The sequence below is a fragment of the Tauraco erythrolophus genome, chromosome 6, assembly GCF_009769465.1.
Source record: "Tauraco erythrolophus isolate bTauEry1 chromosome 6, bTauEry1.pri, whole genome shotgun sequence".
Taxonomy (NCBI): domain Eukaryota; kingdom Metazoa; phylum Chordata; class Aves; order Musophagiformes; family Musophagidae; genus Tauraco; species Tauraco erythrolophus.
This window is the reverse complement of record NC_141470.1, coordinates 54,186,247-54,204,067: the sequence shown is the minus strand read 5'-3', so window position 1 is coordinate 54,204,067 and position 17,821 is coordinate 54,186,247. Positions and strand designations below refer to the sequence as shown.

Genomic DNA, 17,821 nt, shown 5'->3' with positions numbered 1-17,821 from the left:
TGGAAGTAGTAGAATTATAGCAGGGAGATCTTTTCATAAGGTGAGTAGGCTGGAGAGTGGCCCGTTTGGAGAATGGATCCATTCTCTAGTTGGCCCATTTGGAGAAAGCCAACGTTTACCAGAGCTCTCCTTGGACTGATATTTGCATGCTCAGCTTTGCCAGGAAGCTGCAGAAGCAGCATGAACACCGTGCATTTCCCCATCTACTCACCTTTCTGCAAAGGGCTGGAGTGTAAATAGCTCAGGGATGGATGCTGGGCAGTCTGGCGCTGCCTGCAATGTTCCTTCCAACGTTCACCTAGCAAACTCACAATGCTTCCTTTGGACACACAGACCTCCTGCAAAGGTCCCTGCTGCGTGTCACCTGAAGGACTATGTTCCATTTTCAGCAGTGTTTTGTGCAAAAGATGCCTTGTTTTAGGATTACATGGACTTTTAGAAAGTTTAATTGTGTGAAATAACTCCTGAATATAGGATTTGGCCATCTAAATCATTTAGGCCTGCAAACAATTTCAGATTTTGACACATTATTTGTGTGTCTGAAAGGTGGGATCCCACAACAGCGACCTCAGCCATGTCCCACCCCTATATGAAGGCAAAGTCTGGGCTTGCCCAGCCACCCTCCTCCCTTTATTTCCCTCCATCCTCTGGTTTCTGCAGGAAAACAATGCAAGTGTAGAGCCCAAAATGAGCAACGGTTTATTTTGCAAGGTCTTTCTTTTGAACAAGTGGGAGATGAAGGGAGCAGTGGAGGATAGCCACTGCTCAGTTTAAATGACATGTCATTGGATTAATTGTTCATCTGTTGAGTATGGATAGCAGTACTTTTCTCCTGCTCTTTGACTCTAAGTCATACTAGCATATATAGCATTAGCAGAAGGAGGTACAATTAATTATAGCTTCTAAAATAGAGATTTCCAGCAAAGTACTTAGGTCCTTACAGGACCAAGTTCTTCAAAGTAAAGATCTGTTTATTTTTAGCTGTGTTTTTGATGAATCTTCCATTCCAGCAGCAGTAAAGATATTGTCATATCTGATTTCGCTGCTTTAATTAAGTGCATCTCACTGCATGATCAGTTCCATTTTAGGCTGTTTTAAAGTTTCTTTCAGATGTATACTAAGCAAGGTAACATAATTGCACATGTCTAAGCCTGCTTCATCCTAATATTAAAATGCCCCTTTGACTTCCTGAAGGTTTTAAAAAAAATAAATCTAGGAAGTTCTACGTAAATTTGTCACAAAATTCTTTTTGTCTGCATTCTAAACATACAAGTGAAAAATTGCCAAAGAACAAGATTCTATATGCAGTGTGCAGAACTCCTTGCCTTTTTTTTTTTTTTTTTTGAGGATAACAGGGATAATGAATACATACTGTTGTAGAACCTGGGGAAAAAAAGCTCTGGCAGAGGCATAAAAAAGGTCATCTCATCCATTCACTGCCCAATGATGGAATTAAAAGATTCCAGCGTCATTCTTGCGAGGTGTCTGCTTAACCTGGGTGTATGGGACTCTGGTGATGAAGTCTCTACGGCATTCCTAGGGAGACTGCACAACTCCTTCACTGTACTTAGTGTTAGGAAACTTTTTCTAATGTATAACTTGAATCTTCTTTGTCGCAATTTAAGCCCATTAACCTACGTCCTTAGCTGCCATGCACTTAGAGAATAGTGTGTTCAATCCTTCCTGCATTGTATTTTCATATATTATGCTCTCCCTCACTAATTCCCTTCTTTCAGCTGTACAAGATCCTTGATTTCTTCCAATTTTTGTGTAAGTTCTGTTTTCTAGATATCTGATTATACTAATCATTTCCTTCTAGACTGTTTCTAGAAGTGAAGCAGCCCAAATCTGAAAACTGCATTCCAGACAATGCTTCCAAGTACAGCATGTAGTGGAAATATTACGCTGCAATTTTCCTCGTACATTTCAACGTGACTTTAAAAAACTTTTTTACAAAGGCATAGCAACAGCTCTGGACCAGAGACAGTCGGCAGGCCCCTGCAGAACCCTATTTGAGACATCCTTCTACTCAGACAGTGATCCAGTCATAACTAGTAAATGAATACAATTTCCAGCTGATTCCATCACTAATTCATCACAATCACATTTCCTCAGGTTGCTTATCAAATGTGAGGCAATGTCAAAAGTCATGCTAAAGTTAAGATATCTGATATCGGTTGCTTATTTAATATCCATAGGGCTAGTTACCTTGTCATAAGCTATCACTTCTGTACCTTTTTTAGATCTTGCTTGTAAAAGGATTTCCAGGTTGATTTAATTCTGTACTTCCTTTCTATTACATGGTTTGCTTTGTTTGAAGACTTTTGTCCTGTGTATAGCAGACACTGGTGGCCATTCTGTCATTATAACCACCATTCTCCTTTTCACATTTTTTTTCCTTCATCTTTGCTCTATACAGAGCTGTCAAATATTACAGAAAGCTTTCAGTAAAAGTTAGAGTGAAACATTCACTTAAGCAGGTAAGCCTTTCAAAGGTGGGGAATGTTCTAGTTTTATTAACAGGTGCAGTCCGAGGCTGGTAGCAATTCAAAGTTAAGTGGGTTGACAACTACTTGATAGACTCTGTAAAGCAAATAAATGACCTCAGTTTACCTGCAACTTCCCTAAAGCAGCAGCCTAAGCACTTCTTACAGGCAAACACAGAACGAAGAGGTAGAGAGGGGTGGAGGTGTAGATGAAGGATGGGAATGTAAAGTGAAGAGCCTTTAGCTGTAGAGGTGCCTTTCCCAAAGCACCCTCCCAAGCCCAAGGGAAGGGAGTCAGTCCCATCCTCACTCTCAGAGCACACACATCATTTCGGCTCTCAGAGCCATCAATGCAGGAATATTACAATGCATTTTTAAAGATGACTTTATACAAACACTATAATTAATGAAAGACTTTTTTATACACACTAGACAAAACCTTCTTCTCAAAGTATCAAAATGAGAGAGGAAGCATTCTTCCTTTTTTTTTTCCCCACTCTGCCAGCTCCCTGCACGTCCAGTACACCTCCTTGTTCTTTGCTACACTCAATTTCGTCATTTCTGGCTGCTGTTTCCTCTTGTTGGAACGGGGCAAGTCTTGTTCCTCTTTCTTTTGTAGCTCCACTTTTAAGACATCTATTGAGCTAGGTAATTTTTATCTTTAATTAAAATCTTCTTTGCAGTCCTCTTAATGCAAATGCTACAGCATTTGGAAAAAAAATATACACTGTTCTGTTCTATCTACACAACGAAGGCCAGGAGGATTGTTTTAATACCTTTGAAAAAACAGCCTCCAAAGCAATCAATGTAAAGATTTTTTTTGCATTTTGTTTCTCATGTATCTATGAAGTATTTCAAAGTAAAATTTTCCCTTCTAAATTTCATCTCCTTGTTCAACGCTACTTACTCAGCCAGATGCACTTTTCGCTTTTAAATTATCACTATATAATTATTGATACATTAAATACTGCAATGACATTTTTACGAAACTGTCTCTTTTATACTATTTCTGCTGATCAGAATTTCTAGTTTTCTGCACTGAAACTATGAGATCTTTGAATATTTTGTCATCATGGAAACTAATTATCTTTTTAAAAGTATGCCAAAAGGGGAAAGACAGCAGGCATGACATTCAGCAACCTGTATTCCACCTTTTCAGGGTACAAGTGGAATGTGCTTGTCAAGTCAGAGACTGCAGGATGTGGTAGCTTCAAAGGGAAAGAGAGAGTCACACTCTCACAAGAAAGTGGGTGTCACACTAGCTCATGCAGTCATAATCTGCACTGATATTTGGGGTATTCCTGTCCTTCTGGCTGCTCTACAACAGAAGCAAGCAGGGAAACAATCAATATGTTACCTTCAACGGAGTTTGTTGGAACTAAATGTTTTATTTCTAATTGTTTATCTGAAAGAATCTGAACAGCCTGGTGCAATCTTTGCACTTCTGCTGATGACCATGGCAAGATGACAAAAATTACTCTGTATCCAGGAAAGGACTCGGAGGCTTAGTGGCTCCAGGAATGTAATCTAGTTCTTGTGTGCTCTGTTTCTGTACATCATACCAGGGAGAAGGTAGGCACCTCAGAAGGATATCTGAAACGGCCCCCATGCTGGACAAGGAATGTCAAAGGAATTCATAGGAATGTCTCCATCACTGAGAGCAGCCTTGGTGAAAAGCATCCTGGAATCAGTAAAGGATCCATAAAACTGAAAATTATGTACACATTGCCCTCCATGAAATGTAGCCTTCATCAAGAACAGCCAGAATGTGAGAGCTGTGGTCAAAGCAGGGAACCAAAACCCCAACTACCCTTCTTGTGGCAGAACTTTAATCGGTATTTTTTTATTCAACAGCTGCATGCCACTATTTTTAAGGAAAAGAGGGAACTCTTTAAAAGAAAGCTTATAGGGGTTGAATTTGGGACAGGATTCAGGGTCTGATGGTGCCTTCTGAAGTTAACAATTAGGCAACTGACATTCAGGGACAAGAATGACAATACACTTTATGAGCATAAAAATGTGCTTAGCCTCTCTGAGTCAAAGAATTGTTTTATTCTCACTGTTGGGCTGGATAAAGTGAAGCAGAGAGAAGACACACTTTATTAATGAATGAGGGGCACAGCTAGGAGCATAACTACTGACTTGTATTGCTTTCCTCCAAATGATTAGGACACACTTGCCACATATGCACAACTTTCTTGAAGTGCCGGCTCACCAAGAGGAAAGAGAAGACCAGAACGTATGATGAGAAAAATCCAGAAACTGAGTGAACATATGAAAAAGAATACACTAGCTCCTGTGAGCTTATCTCACTGTCCCACCTGGGATTATGGAGCCCTGGTTATGGCTCAGTGGCTAAAGCAGGTCATTTTGAATTATTAGGGCTGCTTGCAGCATAAACAATACTTAAAGAAGAAAAATGTTAGCTAGGATGCTGTACAAGTTCAAATATTTCAGGCATAGCATGGTTAGGTAATGGCACATCCTTTGGTGTCTGTGACACCAGGAGTAAGCTTGGCCCTTGGCCCCAGGTGGAGCATTTGGTGCAGCTGCCACCCTTTGTTCACTCTACATATGGTAAAGACGGGGTGATCTGAAGGCTACAAGCAGTAGCCCAGCTCTCTGGTTTTAATGACCTTGGTGGATTGGTGGGTGTTATCCCACACGCACTCTTTTTCTTTTGCACAGCTGTAACTCCACTCTGTAGCAGGTACTGCATTTACACAGGCAGAAATGAAGAAACAAGGCTTCCTCTGACATTGATCAGCACACCCTCCTTCAATCCATGACAGACTGCTGTAATGTGGACAGTTGCTCCCATCAGCAACCCCCTCAAGGCTGCTTACAGAAGATGCTGTGCCTCCTTCTGCCCCTTCTGTACAATACGCTGTGCGGTTGCTTGAAACTCTCTACTGTAAAAATCTCACCCTTTGCTCCAGGAAATTTTACCTCTTGGACCTCAGGTAACGCATGGGTGGACAAAGCTCTTTTCTCACCTTGCACCAAGACTTCACACCTCCAGCCCAACATGCTGCAGCTTCTTGCACAGAGGAAGGATACAAATTTTGACAATTTCTCCAGAAAATGTACATCATTTTGTGAAGACAATGTGATTTCCTCCCTTGCCTTGCTGCTTATAAACAGTTCACACAGAAAAGACAAGAGGCAACAGGTACCAATTGAAATACAGGAAATAGCATTTGAATGGAGAAAAGACTTTCTTCTACTGTGAGGGTGGTCAAACACTGGCACCTCTAGATATCAGAGTGCCTGCTGATGATTGCAACCTTACAGTCTAATGCTGCTGAGCACCTGCAGCCTACCAAATGCCATACTCCCCTGTATAAACTGCATAAACATTGACTGAAGTGCAAATTGGGACCTAGATCTTGTTTCACTTTCTGGTGTGCAGAGTATTTTATTAGTCTATGCAAAATGGAAGAGTTTCAACAGAAAATACTGAGAGTCCCAGCTTAAAATTATTCCCCAGAGCAGTGGTCGGGGCACTCTGCTGAGACACAGGGATGTTGCTTCAAGTCCTTGCTGAGAAAGAAGTTGCTTTGATCTCTCACACCCTGAGACAGTACTACTACCATCCGATTCCTAGGCAAAAGGGACACTACACTACGTGACAACGGGCTGCTCAGAAACCAAAGTGGGCTTATGGAGGAGCCCACTACACACATGGTGGTCTCCTCCCTGCAAGTTAGAGTTAGGCATCTGCCATCATGGGATGGAGAGGCTTCAACCCCATCTTCTTTCTTGGGATCACCTCCTGGCTAGTCTAGGTAGTGTCCCAGGTGGGCAGGTATTTGTGGCTACCTTTTTATATTTCTAACGTTTCCACTTATTGTATAGGTAACCTTAGTGCTGGATCACACTAAGCAAAAGACACATCAAAATTAGGAGTTACAGGCTGAGCACTGATAGGAATAAATCTTTTACGAAACAAACTCTAAATTACTAAACTGAGAAATGACAAATTATTTATTCTTCATTAGTTCAGCTCTGTTTAGCTTTGTATTTTCTTGACAAATGAAAATAGGCGGGTTATATTTAGCTTTGAGCTTTTGACTCAATGCTCTGATATCTGTGACAAACATTTTATGTGACTTAATTAAAAAGACAGTATTATTCCCTTAGATATAGCAAAACTCTCTTATTTCCTCTCAAAGCCAAAAATACATGATGGTATTTCTTTCTAGCTAAAGTACAGGAAGCCGTTGATGCTACAGGTGATGTTTGAGTGATGTTTTAACAGTATCTGCAAGTGGTTAGGTTCACCTTATTTACAGCAGAAAAAAAAAATTACTCTGGTGGAGTAGCAAAATAATTTCCACTATGCAAAAGAGAAAAAAAAATAATATAAAGTTTACAAGACAAATAAAAGATGACTGCTTTTACAACAATTTACCTTACCTGCTAAATCAAAAGCCCCTATACCAGCTCATAGTACTGAGCGTGGAAGGGTAGCTGATATTAGGAATATGCCATAAAAGCACCCATTCCCGAAAAAGTGCTTTTAACTGAAGGTACCACATTTTATTTAGAAATGTATATAGCCACTATAAGTATAGACTGAAAAATACATGAAACAATCCTTCCACTTTCTTCAGAACTACCAAGGTTGCAGCTGGAGTAATACATTAACTTAGAGGCACTGTACCGGGGCATGAAAGAAGATGTGGACCATTCAGAAAGGGCTGATAAGAGAGCAAAAATCTTGATCTGAGAAGTGTAAAACAGAATCTATTGTTAGGACCCCAATACGGTTGATAAAAACAAACGTGTGGTTGCAGAGCCTGCAGCAGAGCACTCCTGCGTGGCACAGCTGAGGGGATGTCCGGACAGCCCAGCCAGCAGCACGAGCCAAGATAAAGAGCTGAAACACATCATCGGTCTCACACAGCAGCAATGCTACTGAGAAGGTCGAGAAAGAGGAATGCCATTGATATGACTAAAAGAGCGAAACGCCACTGGAGGGATCAAGAAAGAATGACGCAATTGATAAAACACATAGAGAAAATGGCACCTTTGGTAAGACTGAGAAAGAGCAACGCCGGGTCAAAAGAAGGGACAGCATGTAAATCGACAAAGTCTACAGGCCATACACAATCTGAAGGAAAAAATGGTTTTGAGGACATTTTCTACAGAACTATTGATGGAGCTCTAAACTGTGGCCAACAGGAGGCAGGAAACCAGAGAAATTACCAGAAAGCGTGAGCAGGTAAGTAGATGCTTGCGTTTGCAATCAGCTACAGTTACTAAGACCACAGATACCCTTCTCTCCTTAACAATCTAATTTGTATAAGATAAATATTAACATTAAAACTACTGGCATCGGTTAATACATGTGAGAAGTAACTGTATCACTGCAAAGTGGGGTTACACATTGTGGCTTTCTGAATTGAGAGCAGACTGAAGGGACACATGACAACCGTCTTTGAGTACCTAAGAGGCCATTCTCTGGGTATGAAGGATAGTAAGACAAAAATAATGCCAGCCACTGAACTGCAGTAAGGTAGACATCAGGAAAACCTCTTTTTTCTAGTGAGGATAATAATACACAAGTTTGGATTCCCTGTGGAAGTTGTGAGAACAGTGAGAACAGTGCAGGTTCGAAATGGCAGCTTGGAAAAATGCCTATTGGGAGAAAAAAAAAAGTCACCTATAATTGACCTCTAGGGACAGAGGTGGAACCAGGTGGACTTTGGAGATCTGGTCTCAGCTCTCTTTACTACGATTTTATGGCTGTAGCAAAGGTTAGGATCAGCACTGTATCTTGACCATACAAGAAACACACCTTAAGGCAGATGTTACAATGGCAAACAAACTGCAGCAGTTTGCAAAAATGGGCTTAACAGTAAGTTACTTTAAATTGCCAGTTCAGCTTAACATTTAAGCAGAGTCCTCGGGTCTTACAGACTTAAGGTCTAAGGACACAAAACACTCAAATCTTGACACCCAGAGGAAATACAAAAGCAGCTCGATGACATCTTTCACAATTAACTCCAGACCTGAGAAACTCATTATTAGGGAGAGGTTGAGCAGAACCACTGGAAAGCGTCAAGTATCCTACAAAGTCCAGGACAGCACAAACTCTTACACGTCCCACGTAAAGCAAGGCATCGCAAAACTCCTGTTCAGGGAGTGAGTGTTAAAGGAGATTTCTTGAAGAATTGCTCTTCCTAATTAAACAATCATTCCTCGGTGTGCGTTTCACACACAGAGGGAGACTGATGTGAACTGGAGATACCATTACTAAGATTTAGTGACCCCATTTGTCACAGTGGTAAATGCATACAAGATTGCCTGTCTTTAAAGAAAGTAAGCTCTGTTTCTCCAGGGCTTTTCTCTGTCTGCAGCCGCCTGAGCGAAGCCTTTCTGTTGACACCCACGGGCTCCCTGAGGTGCTTATGCCAGCTCCTGGTGCTGTCCCTTTTCATCTTAATGTACTCCTGTCAGACCCTCTGGAATTTCCATTCAATATCACCTTCCCCGAAGGCTCCTTCAGCCTGAATAAACTCGGGTTTATTCACAAACGAAACAAGCAGTGCCCACCGACTTGTTGATTCTGCCTCAGAAAGTCAGAAGAGCAAAAAGCCGAGGGGTTTGAAACCCACCCTTTCCAAGTCGCACACTTTGCAGCTGGACACTACACAATCTATTTTATGGTTCTTGATAAGATCAGACTAGATGCTCAGAAAGGTCCCTTCCGAGCTTACAGCCTATGAAGCCACCTACCCCCAGATCCAAGATTCGCTATAGCAAGATCTCCCAGAATTTAAAGACACACAGCGTTTGTCGAAAAGCTTTCGGCTTCGGGTGCGACTGTTTCTCCCGCAAAGTCCGCCACGGCACGCCGAGGCCAAGTTCCTCCGCGCAGGCAAACGAAACTCCCGGGGAAAACTCTGGCAGCCGCCTGCCCGCCCGCCCGGAGCGGAGCGCCCGGAGCGCGAGGAGCCGGCCGGGCTGCCGGCCCGCGGGCTACCAAGCGCTTCTGGGGCGCTTAACGGGCGAGCGCTTCCCGCTCGTGTGGCGCTTCCCGCGGCAGTGTCTCTTTGACAGGAGGAGAGGAAAAAAGGAGCAGCGAGGAGACAGGACCATGCCCGGCACCGGCACGAAGCCCGCTGTAAACCCGGGAATTGGGGAGGAGAGAGGGGGCTGCGCATCCCCGGCCGTCCTCGCCCCGCCGCCGCCGCCGCCCCAGTCCCCCTCCCGTCCCTCCGCGGCCGCCGGCGGGTCCCGCCGCTCACCGATAGTGGAAACGACGGTGCCCACGAAGTAGAAAGCGCCGGTGAAATCCCATCGGGGCCGGATGTCATCGACGCGGATGCCGGCCACGCTGGCTGCCTCGTACTCCCGGAGGAAGTGCCGGAGCTCGGCGCGGCTGAGGTTGTGGCGGCGGGTGAAGTTCTCCAGCCGCTCCTCCCAGCGCTCCTTGGCCTCCCGCTCCGTGGGCAGCTCGATGGCCGAGAAGACGGCGGCGCCGCACAGCATGTACAGCACGATCAGCACCGCCAGCAGGAGGAACCGCGCGTTGTCCGCGTTCAGGCGACCCGCGCTGGAGCAGCAGCCGCCGCGACACGCCATCCTCCGCCCCGCGGGACCGGGCTGCTGCGCCGCCACGCTACGTCGGGGCCCTCCCGCCGCCGCCGCCGCCGCCGGGCATCACGGCGCCGCCCGCCAGGCGTGCGCGGGGCCGCGGCCGCAGAGCTCAGGGTGCCGCGGAGCCCGGCGGCGGCGAGCGGCGCTCCCGGGAGCCGGCCGGCACCTCCGCCCCGGGGGCAGGGCGCTGCCCCGCCGCGCCCGGCACGGCCCCGCGGTGGACGGGCTTCGCGTTGCGGCACATCCTGCGGGTGAAGGCACCGCCCCGTCCCGTCCCGTCCCGTCCCGTCCCGTCCCGTCCCGCAGAGCCCCTCAGCCCCGCCGCGCCCCGCGCCGGGCGCCCGTCTCCGCGAGTTTCATATCCCCTTCCTTCCCCCGCCCCGAGCACGTCGGAGCCGGGCGCAGGGACAGGCACTGCCAGGCGCCTCCTGCCTGCCGGGGGGGCGAGGCGGGACCGCTGGCAGCTCGCCTCGCCGCTGCGGGGCACCTCCGCCCCGGTCCGCGGGGGGCGGCTGTCCCCGACCGCGGGCCGTCCGCGCCATGGCCACCGGGGAGCCGCCGGCCGGGGCGCGCCCCCGAGGGAAGCTCCCCTCAGCCGAGGCGCGGCTGCCGCTCCCAGCGAGCCCCCGAGAGTCTCCCCCGTGCTCCGGGGGGGGGAAGAGAGGCCTCAGAGAGGCAGGGGGCTGCCTCCCCTCCCCTCCCCGGCGCCCGCGGCCTTCCCGCCCGCCGGGGGCTGCCGCCCGCCCCGCCCTTGTGCCAGCCCCGGGGCCGTGGCGCTGAGCGCGCTGTGCCGCCCGGGGTGACGGGGCCTGTGACAGAGACCGGGAGTAAAAATCCGCGGTTGATGATGTGCCCCTACTATCAAAGCAAAAAATATCACTCCCTTTTGCCAAAAGAGGGCACCACTTTCTCTGCAGGTCTGGTTCCTCATTGCCTTCTCGACATCCTCCTGTATTCACTATGTTAAATGATAACCCTGTAATTAAGAAAGCTACAGTCACTGAGTACCCTAGTAACGATTACCAACAAATCAGTCATAGAATGATTTTGGTTGGAAGGGACCTTAAAGATCATCTAGTTCCAACCCTCCTGCCAGAGGCAGGGACACCTTCCACTAGATCAGATTGCTCAAAGCAATCTTTGAGTTTAAAGCCATTGCCCCTTGTCCTATCACTACATGCCCTCGTAAAAAGTCCCTCTCCAGTTTTCCTGTAGGCCCCCTTTAGGTACTGGAAGACTGCTGTAAGATCACCCCGGAGCCTTCTCTTCTCCAAGATGAACAGCCCCAACTCTCTCAGCCTGTCTTCATAAGAGAGGTGCTCCAGCCCTCGGATCATCTTTGTGGCTGTCTGGTCAGAACGCAGCTATTATTAATGCATCAGCAAATTACTTGGAAGACTCACACAGAGATTTAGTTACTGTTTCTTATTGACAATGTCAGTACTCGTCTAATTAAACATCTCCTTTGGAAGTGCTAAGTTGATACCTCAAATGCACTGCTTATCTTTGGAGAAGCTATGGGAGAACTGCAAAGTACTCCTGAGCAAATTTTATACATAATGAAAGATCTTGCTAGAGGAACAAAGAAACCAGCAGTCTATTACCTTTGACACTGAAAAAAACTTATTCTGTAACTTAATAACCTTGATGCTAACAAATTTGAAAAATAATCCCAAAACTTCATGAATATGTGACACTTGGGGCACCTAGAGTAGGCTAAATTTTTCAACATCCCTGTTGCTTTGCTAAGAGTTTCAAAAAGATTGCATCTCTGTGGGAGTCCTACTGAATGTGAAGGAAGGAATCATAGAATCATTTAGGTTGGAAAAGACCTTTAAGATCAAGTCCAATGGTTAACTCAGCACTGTCAAGTCCACCACTAAACCATGGTCCTAAGCACCACATGTACACGTCTTTTAAATACCTACAGGGATGGTGACTCAACCACTTCCCTGGTGTCGTGGTTTTAGGCTGATCCAGCAACTAAAACTCACACAGTCTCTCCTTCTCCAGTAAAGTAGAGAGGAGAGGAAAAAAAAAACCAAAGGGACTGAGGGTTGAGATAAGAACAGAGGGAGCACCCACCAACCATGGTCCTGGGCAAAACAGACAGAGCTTTTCTCAAAGCAAAACAGTTTATTAATGATTACTTAGAAGGACAAAGGGAAACAAAAACCAATTACTTGAGAGGACAGAAAGAAACAAAACCAGATCTTAAAACCGACACCTCCCCCCCCCCTTCCTTTTCCTCCTGGCTCTACCTCCTCCCCCCAGCAGCACAGGGGGCAGGGACTGGGGGAGTGCAGGTCAGTTCATTCCGTGCTGTTACTGCTGCTTCTTTCTTAAAGGAGAAGGAGTCCTTACACCCTTTTTCCCTGCTCCAATGGATCCCCTACCCACGAGGAAAAATCCACAAACTTCTCCAACGTGAGTCCAGCCCACTGGAAACAATCCTTCCCCACAGATTGCTCCGGTGTGGGCTTTACCACAGTCTCGGGTACTTAGGGAGCTGTAGCCACTCACTCCGGCGTGGGTCATCACGCAGACTCCAGATGCCTCTCTGCCGTGTCGTGCACCCCAACACGACCATCCTCAGGCTCAGGAATCTTCTCCCCACGGGCTGTGAGTGGGTCTCTGCTCCACCGAGGCCGTCCTGGTTGCAGGGGGGCCGCCTGCTATCTCACCATCAGCCGCAGGGGAAACTCGGCTCCGGCACACCTCCTCCCGCTCCATCCTCACTGACCTGCTGTCGATGCAGCTGTTTCTCTCAGGTCTCAGTCCTCTCCAGGTGAACTCAGCCCAGTGGGCACCCCGGGAGTGGGGTGCCCCCGAGTTCCCCAGCTGGCTCCGCCGCCGCCATTCTCCGTGGGCGGCACCGGCCCGACGCAGGCAGCTGCCCGGCCGGGAGCCAGGGAGCGGGGGCAGTGCCCTCCTCCCTTCTCTGCTCGATCCTGGGTGAAGCACCTTTTCCGGTTCCCTTGTCCTGACTTAAATAGGGCAATTCGCAGAGGCACCCTATTGGCTCAATCCCGAGGGGGATGGCAGTCTGATCTGGTGGCCAGAACTAAGCCTAACCCGGTTCCAAGACCGGGGAGGTCACAGGGACCAAAACCCCTCTCCTGCCACCAGAACCACCCCCCCCTCCACATCAAACCATGACACCTGGGCAGCCTGTTCCAATGCCTAACAATCCTTTTGGTGAAGAAATTTTTCCTCATATCCAGTCTAAACCTCCCCTGGTACAACTTGAGGCTGTTTCCTCTCATCACTTTTTACTTGAGAGAAGAGATGGACACCCACCTCACTACAACGTCCTTTCAGGTAGTCCTAGAGAGTGATAAAGTCTCCCCTCAGCCTCCTATTCTCCAAGCTAAACAATCCCAGTTCCCTCAGCTGCTCCTTGTAAGACTTCTGCTCTAGACCTTTCACCAGCTTCATTGTCCTTCTCTGGAAACGATCCAGCAGCTCAATATCTTTCTTGTAGTAAGAGGCCCAAAACCGAACGCAGCATTTGAGGTGCAGCCTCACCAATGCTGAGTACAGGGGGACAATCACTTCCCTGTCCTGCTTGGCGACACTATTTCTGATACAGGCCAGGGTGCTATTGGCCTTTTTGGCCACCTGGGCACACTGCTGGATCATATTCAGCCGGGACATTGCTTCTTGCCTTTATCTAGTGCACTCCTCCCTCACAAAGCAGAAGACGCTTAGCAGTAAAGATGACTGAACCCGGCTCTATAAATGAGATTTTCAGGAATGAGAAATGTGAAATTTTTTTCTCTTTCACATCAGTTACTAAAACATGGCTGATAACAGTATTCCAGTCTTCTTGAGGAAGACTATTTCATTTACACTTAGCAAATACCCTATAGGGGTATTTTTGTTTGAAGATATTTGCAGATTAAAATTTGCAATTGGGAAATGCAATTCAAAATGCAATTGAAAGTCCCTACAAGGGACCCCTCGAGGGTTGTCCTCAAGAACTACTTTGCATCTGCATGCTACTTATCTTCCAGCATTTCAACAGGTAAAGAAAAACACGGTTGGGTTGGTAGCTTATTTTTCCAAACCCCATAACAACCACCCACAATTCAGAGCAAAGTGTTTTGTTCGTTTGTACTTACTAGTACCAGAACTGTGTGCGGTTGTGATTTGCATGGTAAGGGAGAAACGGAGACCCATGAAGCAACTTGTGTGAAGTCAGAATGGAGTCAGAAAAACAGTTAGTAAAAGAATCCAGGAGCTTCCTCACATTCCTCCATTCCAAGCAAAGGGAAATGCTTTCAACTAAAGGATGAAGTTTTTACTCTGATTGACACAACAGGGTCACAATACCTCGAAAGCACTACAGCAACATATCGAAAGCAGTAATTGGGAATTAGTTCGAGTAGAGATAAAATTTTGATAAACGGAGAAGCAGAAGAGCTGGTATATTACAAAAAGAAAAAAAAAAAGAAAAAACCACCCAAGGACATAATGACTGTAAATTAAGATAGGAACGCACTCCTCTGAACTTACACAGCTCCTTTCAGCCTCCGGTACTTTTTTGCTGTTTCTTTCTTTTGCCCTTCAGGATGCCAGTTACAGTTGCTCAGATTAAAAGAAACTCAGAGGTCGGAGAGAGGGAATGGTGTGACTACAGTCAGTGTTTGGCTAAAATTCTGACATCCTGGGTCACGGTGATTAATTTCACAACTGTAAAATGTCAGCAAGTTTATCGATGTCAGTAGAAATATCTGTGGGATTGGGCAGCACCTAGCATTACAAAGAACATTACATCTCCATTCTAGCTTTTTCAAATACACACATTGGGCAGCCAGAGTATGTCACAGTGAATATCTATATATTACACGAATGTACTGATTTCAATATTCAGTTCTTCACATTGCATCTCTATTAATTTTCATTTACTTCGAATTTTTTGTGCAGTTATTTCTATTACTGTGCTCATATTTGTTTACTGGGAGACAGGCTGGAATATCAAAACCATAGAAAGCTTTAGCAGAAGAAAGTACAAGGAATTAACATGTCACTAATTACTGAAAAAAGCAATTTAGGAAAGCCACCGATATTGTTCCATGTTTGCACACCTAGCATGGAACAAAATGCACAGTACCCTTCATGTCTTTTTACCTTCTGTGATGCTGGATTTAATCTCAAGTGCGCTGCAAAGACTCTAGATAGATCACCGCATCACGGTCTTGAACAAACCAAAATCAGATCATTGCTTTACTCTGTGACTCCAATAAGAAACCGCACAATGTTATGCCGCCCTTGACAGAAGATTTAACCTTTTCAGAGTCAGAAGCAACCACCAAGTTTCTTCCCTTGTCCCAGGAGGAAGTAAACTGGTATTGTCCCATTATATTAATGGCTACAGCAACGCAGTCCAATACTGAAGTGCCCTTGTGAAACCAAATTTCCAGCCGTCCACCTTGCTCTCTCCTGCAGGGTGTACGGCACCTCCGCAGTTCGCTTCCCTTCAGTGCCGTGGCCTCTCTGACGGATGGCTTCCAACACCACTACACGACCTTCTCCAGCTGGAGGTTAGAAGGCAGTTGAACTTTTAAAGAACATAACCAACTGCATTAGCCATTAAAATCAGCTAGGGCAGGATGAAATTGTTTTAGCCATTTAAGCACAGAAAAATGCACTGCTTGTTTCTTTAGGACCCAATCAGCAACACCACAGATGCATGTGCATTGTTTGCACCAGCATGTGCTGATCTGCATTAACAATAAAGTCTTACAGTGGCGGTGTAAGGGACAGCACTTAATTTTGAAGGGGCACCAGAACAGGTTCATTCTCAGCAGTAGCAAGAGAAATTAATCGGCAATTTATTGGGTAAAAAAGATGTTGTGTTGAATAACAATTACTTCTACAGACAATGCTATTGCCTTTTTTTTTTTGTTAAATTTGAACTACTTTTTAAAAATAAAGGAGAAGCGCACAGGTCTCAGACCTAAATATCACTTTAACCAAAGATCCCAGAGTCAAATCCAGTTACATATGTCATTCAGCTGTGGGTTGCACTAACTCATCTGTTTTCTCCTCTTTATTCATAGTTCCTCTTTCCAAGTGTTAGAGCCCTGACATGAAACAAAAAAATTAAGGTGGTATGAAAAGTGGAATTTAAAAATATTCTGCACAAGAAAAAATTCAAGATTTTATTCAGACAGTTAAGAAGTTTTCTTAAGTCTGTCCTGGCACCTGAGAGGCTGCACAACTAGAAAGTTATTAAACAGCATCATCTGGCCAAAGGTTTTGTCAAGAGCCTTCCATCCAGCTCCAATATGTCATGAAGCCCAGCTATGTTTGGGTTGCATAGAACTGACTGCAAAGACTGTTACCACCCTGGACTTTATCTTCGGACAGTTTCTTCAAAACAAGATTTCCCTGCCATTCTAGAAGAGCATTGTTTAAAGAGTTAAAACAGAACTACATGCTTACTGTTTCAACCACACTCAATCTTTGAACCCTTAGTTCACCTCACACCACACACTGTCCAGCAAACCAAACCCTCAGCCTTCATTCTTTCCTCCCCCTCTGCCACCCAGCAGCACCTCACTTCCATGCTTATAGCACAGTCCAAGTTGCTTTGGGCCATAGCTCTGCACGGGAAAGATTGTTTTCCTAGAAGAACCGATCACTTAGTTTACTTGTTCCCACTGATGAACTTTGGAGGGATCTTCTGACACTGCATTAATCTGAGCCCTGGAGACCTGAAGTTAAATTGTGCCAAGTTCCTGGAAACCGAAAAATTCTAGCGGGAATTTTAACCAGGAATGCCTCAGAGCTGGTTGAACCACTTTATGACAAAAACAGAAATACTCATACATGTAACATTAATAAATCACGTTCTTCACAAATTAAGGATAAATGTTCATTAATTGTCAGCTGACCTTCTAGAACTCTTAAAGCTTTCCTCATATGAAGACATCTTCCTACTTAGAACTTCTCTAATTATCACAGAATGAAAATAATTAAAACAATATTCTGCTATAAAGAAAGTCTAACAACAGCTATGAAGTCATCTCAGTTTTTAGATCACACTGCTCCACTTTCATGTTACCTTCCCTGATCCCTGGCTTTTCAGGCTCATCAGGGACAGAACCAAACAGTTTCTGCATGTAGCATAAACAGTAAAGATTTCGCAGACAGAATCAAAGGAAGGTGAAAGCAGAAGGCAATCTTCCTACCTGTTCCACGGACATCCCAGCAGCACTCCACACTCCGACCAGTACGCACATCACGTTATTTGCAAAGTCCTCAAAACCAGATAAAGACATAGTAACGATAACTGGGGCTCTAAAATGCCAGCACAAGCTAAGAAACAAGCAACCTATAAACCTAAGTTCCTGGTGTTTGCTGTGAAGAGCGAGTGTAAAATCCCCGTGTGTTACAGGCACGGCTACTCTGCTATCCAGCTCCATTTACCCTCTGAATAAGAGACTGTACAATAGCTTCCCCAACAATAACTCAAAGCCATAACCTTTTTGTTTTGAAAGACCATCCAATAACTGCAGCAGAGAACTCACATGTAACTAGAGAGGGTAGAACAACAGGGAAAGGATATGAAAGATGGAAAAGAAGCAGTACTTCTATCCTAAGAGTTTCTCCATGGATTGGTCTGTGAGTGTAGGAAAATGAAAGAAAAACTTCTCCTTGCTAGCCAGACACCATGACAATTTCCTAAACACACATCTTTTCTCTAGTAATTTTTTAAT

General features: G+C 45.5%; 1 protein-coding gene across 2 annotated transcripts in view; it reads right to left on the bottom strand.

Moving 5' to 3' along the window:
* Positions 1–10,079, bottom strand: part of KCNK13 (potassium two pore domain channel subfamily K member 13) — a 68,741-nt gene extending 58,662 nt beyond the window's left edge. For both annotated transcript variants that reach the window (XM_086613807.1, XM_086613808.1), the window contains exon 1: positions 9,743–10,079. In XM_086613807.1, the coding sequence (XP_086469933.1) occupies positions 9,743–10,079 (337 nt within the window). The remainder of the gene's footprint in view (positions 1–9,742) is intronic.
* Positions 10,080–17,821: the final 7,742 nt, after the last annotated feature.